Source organism: Oryctolagus cuniculus, chromosome 7 (assembly GCF_051225735.1).
Source record: "Oryctolagus cuniculus isolate XC-2025 breed Fujian yellow rabbit chromosome 7, ASM5122573v1, whole genome shotgun sequence".
In the NCBI taxonomy this organism is placed as follows: domain Eukaryota; kingdom Metazoa; phylum Chordata; class Mammalia; order Lagomorpha; family Leporidae; genus Oryctolagus; species Oryctolagus cuniculus.
The window spans coordinates 147,287,501-147,292,498 of NC_142873.1; the positions used below are offsets into that span (position 1 = coordinate 147,287,501).

The 4,998-nt window shown below is 54.7% G+C and overlaps 1 protein-coding gene across 48 annotated transcripts in view; it reads right to left on the bottom strand.

The window, feature by feature from the left end:
- Positions 1–2,878, bottom strand: part of SRRM1 (serine and arginine repetitive matrix 1) — a 28,671-nt gene extending 25,793 nt beyond the window's left edge. For 46 of the 48 annotated variants that reach the window (XM_089299169.1, XM_089299173.1, XM_089299168.1 and 43 more), the window contains exons 1-2: positions 2,824–2,878; positions 261–350 (exon numbers count right to left, since the gene is read on the bottom strand). In XM_089299169.1, the coding sequence (XP_089155295.1) occupies positions 261–350; positions 2,824–2,844 (111 nt within the window). In that variant the 5' untranslated portion in view covers positions 2,845–2,878. Of the gene's footprint in view, positions 1–260; positions 351–2,449; positions 2,605–2,823 lie in introns of those variants that run through there. The other 2 variants (XM_089299177.1, XM_089299163.1) reach the window with 2 other exon arrangements.
- Between the last annotated feature and the right edge of the window lie 2,120 nt (positions 2,879–4,998).

A 4,998-nucleotide genomic window follows, 5' to 3' on the forward strand; every position in this document is an offset into this window, starting at 1 on the left:
ATCCCCAAAGAAAGCTCAAGTAAGAGTTCTAACAAAGTTCCATTCAGCTTATTAATTTTTTTATGCTTATCACGACACAACCTGAACATTCTTACTTGACTGGTAGTTGTGTGTAGTGGAGGAAAGCTGGCAAACGTTCCATTTTGAGTTTTTTTAAGTATTCAAGTTACACTGCATCAGCAACAAGCTCAAAATGTGTGAATTAACTAAGGAAAATTAAAAACAGAGCCACAGATGCAAAACAGTCTTATCCAGAATACCTTTTTTTCTAGGCATTCTGCAAACTTCAGCTGCTTCAGTAGTTTCTTCTGTTTGTTGCTGAACCGATTATCCTGTTCCGCACTTGTTCCCTGTAGGAAGACAAATGCAACTTTTCAATGGTCCAAAGTTCTTAACAGTTAACAATGGCTATGACCTTTACCATTAAAATCTACCAACATATAACTAATATTCAGACACAAAATGCATACCCTGTTCCCAACTTTGAACATTTGACTATTTAAAAAATGCAAAGGTAATGCACGTTCATCTTCATGAGTCAAGTACAACAGAACACAGCTAAAGCTAACACCTTTCCCAAACCAATGTTGTCTCACATGTAACCTTTCACGACTTGCCCTGTAACAGACCACAAGGCTTTTGTTTAAATGAAAACTGAAATACATGAGGTTCCATTTTCTGAGAGCCAGAAGCACTGCTTGCAACCTACTGTGATGAAGCATACAAATGGGGAAGACAAAAAAAAAAAAAAAAAAGGAACACGTATGACTTAGTTTTCTACTAGTTTAAGAATTTGAAATGCATGAAAAATATAGGTTTTATCTTAGTAAACTCAATTTCACTGAAAAACTTGGGTAAATGATCTCACAAATACTATGTTAGATCATCAAGCAACTACTAATTATCTTTTGTCATTCCCGTTTAATTGGCCTGATTAATCATAGAAATTACTGGCCGTATGATCAGAGGGGTACTGATTGATCCATTGAGTTGACCACAGTCCCTTGGAAAGTGATCAAGAAAATTTTGTTCGGGAAGATAAAGAACCTGGATTAGAATTCCAACTGTCACTTCTTAGCCATACCCTCTCAAAGCAAGTGACTTAACCTAACCCAGGACATTTCCCGACTTGCTAAATTGGGACAATGAAATCTATCTTGCAGGTCACTGTGTCTATCAGAAATGATACAGGTAAGGTACCTGCCATGTGGCACAAGCTCAGGAAATGGAAGAAACCACCTGCATCTTAACTGATGAGTTCATCACTTGGGTTGGCAGTGTACTGGAAATGGAAAGGTAACCGCCCTAAAATCTTCACCGAGTTTAAATCCAGTGAAGTCACACACTGCAGGAGCAGTATAAAAGAAATAAAACCTCCCAGACCTTTACAAACATCAAAAGCAAATTTCATTTTAGAATCCAACCACTTTTTTAAATGGAACTCCTCTCCATGGGAAATACCTCGACCACGGTTTAAAAAAAGATAGGCTTTTACTTGTTTGGAATAATCACTTCTGCACCACAGGAAAAACTGAGTATTACAAAATACTTTAATGGAGAGCTGACGGTTCACCAGCAGTGTGAAGATTTGTTAAGCTCATTGGAAATGACCCTTCCATAAATAACTATCACTGTTTACATGACCAAAACATTCAAAGAACTGGTTAGGTCAAATGCCTGGACAAGTATTCCAACTTTTGATGAAAAGCCGGCTGACTACCCAAGTTAACGAAGAATCTCAACGCCCCGTCTAGTTACCAAAAGGCTTTCCCTCCTCTAATTTCTCCTTTAAAATACAGAAAAACTGCAAAGAACAGCCTCCGGGGAGCGGACACAGCCAACCTGTACTACACGAAGCCGCGCTCTTGGCTTTCGACCAGCTGGTCTCTCTGTGGCCCACGGGCATTAAGAGAATCTGCCAGCCCTGAAAGGGACCGGTGAGCGCCTCCTAGCCCCGGGCCCCTCGCCCCCGCCCGTGCAGCTCTCGCTCGGCTGCCCCTCTGAGCTCCAGGCACGGAACACAGGGCAAACGGGCTCCAGCACGAGCCTGGCCCAGGCTGGGCCCCGAGGACCGACCACCACGAGGTAACCGCCGCGCCCGCCGGCGCCGGGAGCACACAGCAGAGAGCCACCTTTCGCCCGGGGCCCCGGAGGGCGGGAAGGCGCCGATCCGCTCCACTCGCGCGCCGACTTTCCGTCGCACCGCCTACCCTCAAAGAGCCCAACTCCAAATCCTGCGAGCCCCGCTGCCCGAAGGGCTATCAAATTGGGCGGGAGCGGCGGCGCGAACTCTGACCCGGCGCCTCCGCCAAGGCTCAGGGCCGGGAGCGAGGGCGCCCGCTTCCTCCAGAAGAGCCACCCACAGTGGCTTCCTGCCCCGCTCTCCCCGCCGAGTACTCCCGGGGGGCAGCCCAGGCCGCATTCCCCGGGCCCGCCGGCCGCCAGTCACCTCCAGGCTTCCCGCCGGCTTCCCACTAAGGACTTCCTCCTCGCGGCTCCGCTAGGCCCCAGGCCCCGGCGGCGGGCGCGGGGCTCGGCCCGCAGGCCCCGCCAGGCGGGCAGCGAGATACCGCTCCGGCCCATTCCCGCCGCCATTTTCCGGCCACCGTCGCCGCCGCGTAGGGGGGACGATCCCGGAGGAGGAGACTGCGCAGGGGCGCACCGGTCTCGCCGCAGCACAGGGGGGAGCGTCCGCCCGCACAGGGACCCCTCAGGATTCCCGAAGCCTCTCTTCGCCGGTCGCCCAGCCCCGAGTTTAGGCCTCCTGCCGGGCCTCACCGAGAAGCCCCTGGTCTCACCCTAGATCCCCGCGTTTCTACTTACGCGGAAGAATCCCGCGTCCATCTTGCTGCCTCGCTCGGAGATCGCTCCCTATCCCAGGGTGCACCGCGCCGCCGCGACGGAGGGCGGGACCCGCAGAGGGAAAGCCGAGCGCCGGGACGCAGCGCGCGCCGCTCCACCCGCCCCCGCCGCCGACACGAGGCTGCGCCTGCTCAGTGAGCTGGGAGCGCTGTGCGCGTGCGTACGCGTGCTGGTAGGGGCGGGCTCCTGCTGAGGCCAAGGCTCCCCAGCAGCCAGTGAGAGAGGCGAGCCGCGGCCGCAGCCAATGGGAGCTTGCAGGGGGCGTCGCCGGATCGCCCCGCCCTGCGAATCCTTTTGTGGCGCGTGACCAGCCTTGTTCTTGCAGTGTGACATGACCCATCCTTCTACCCGTAGTGGGGGGGGCGGGGGCTCCCGCCCTGGGGGTTCCATGGAGCGATTAAGGAAAAAGGCAGTTACCTCAGAGTGACGCTAGGGAGGCGGCCTGCGCGCAGATTAGAAGCCTGAGGCCTAGCCTGTTATTCTAAAAAGTTGCGAGTGTGCGCGTTGGACGAGCGTACCAGTTATTAAGGTCGGCTGTGAAGCAGTCGAGCTGTGTAGTGAAGTAAAAACGAAATTACCGACAACCGCGCGCCCTGGGGCTGCATGACGGGCGGGGACTGAAGGAGGAGGCCGCAGGGACGGGAGGACTGGGGTTGCCGGCCCCTTCCTCCCAGGGAATGCCTGTCCCTTCCCCAGAAGGCCTTCCCAGCCGGCTGTTCTAACTACCGCCCGCCCGAGTGCCTGGCCCCACTTGTGCCGCTCTTGGGGACCTTGAGTGCTTCCAGCTCGGGCTTCTGAGTTTTTAAATATTTACTTGAAAGGCAGAGAGAATCTTCCATCTGCTGGTTCACTCCTCCTGCCCTCAACAGCCAGGTCTGGGCCAGCAGCATCCGGGTCTCCCACGTGGGCCATCTGCTGCTTTGCCAGGCGCACCTGCAGGGAGCTGGGTCAGAAGTGGAGCGGCGGGGACTCCACCCGCTTGGGGCGTTGGCAGTGGCGGGCGCTGTGGCACAAGCAGCCTCAGCCCTGAAGGTCGAGCTCGCCAAGGCGGAGGCGGCCCGCCCAGTACCTTCCGGGGCTCTCAGCTCTTCTCCCTGCTGCCACCCATGCTGGCTACACTAGCGGTCAAGTGACCCTGTTCCGTGGAAACCACTCCAGCGTCCCAGATTCTTTAAAATATATACATATATGTTTGCAGGCGAGCCAGAGGGAGGCTCTCACCTGCTGTTTGCTCCCCCATCCACAGCCTCCCCCCGACCGCAGGACTGGACCCGCAGCCAGGAACTCAATCCAGGTCTGCCAGGTGGGTGGCAGGGGAGACAGGAGTTGTACCCAAGCATTCTGCTATGGGCTGCCTGCCCCCAACCAGTGTCCCCTCTGTGAGGCCGTCACAAAACACACCAAACGCCGGAGTAAGGGAAAAGGTTTATTGCGGAAAACCCAGCAGACCAGAGGGAAAAAGGGAGAGAAGGAGAGTATAAGAGAAGACAGGAGAGAGAGCGGAGAGCGGGAGAGAAGAGCCGAGAGAGCCACGTGCTCAGGAACAGGCCCTTTTGAAACTTTGCTGGAGGGCGGGCAGGGAAGCAGGAGCAGCCAATCCCATTAGGGTGGGGGTGGAGCTGACACCGGTGGTCGGGCCATGTGGCGGCGGGGCTAGGGCCTAGGATGGTGCCAGGGTGTAGATGGCGCCATAGATAAAACTGCACCATTTTCCTAGCACCCTCTGCTAGGCCAAATGTCCTCCTCATTTTTCATAGAGCAAGAGCCAAAATCCTGTTGGCTACCTGTTTCTCTGGCCTGTCCTATCCCTTCACCCTGCCTGACTGCTCGAGCTTCCCAAGCTTGCCTCTGCACCAAGGCCTTGTGCTGGCTGTAGCTTTCGCCTAGGGTGCCCTACCCTGAAAGCTGCTTGGGAAACTCCGGGTTTTCACTCCGCTGTCATTCGGTGGAGCCCACCCTGACTGCCCCGTGGAAACTGCTTGCCCGCTGTCTTTACATCCTGGTGCCCCTTACTGTATTGTTTTCTGTTAACCTATATTCTTTATTTTATTCAAGAGGCAGAGAGACAAAGAAGCCTCCCCTCCTCTGGTGCACTCCTCCCCCAGATGCCTGGGCGCCAGGAGCTCGGTCAACACA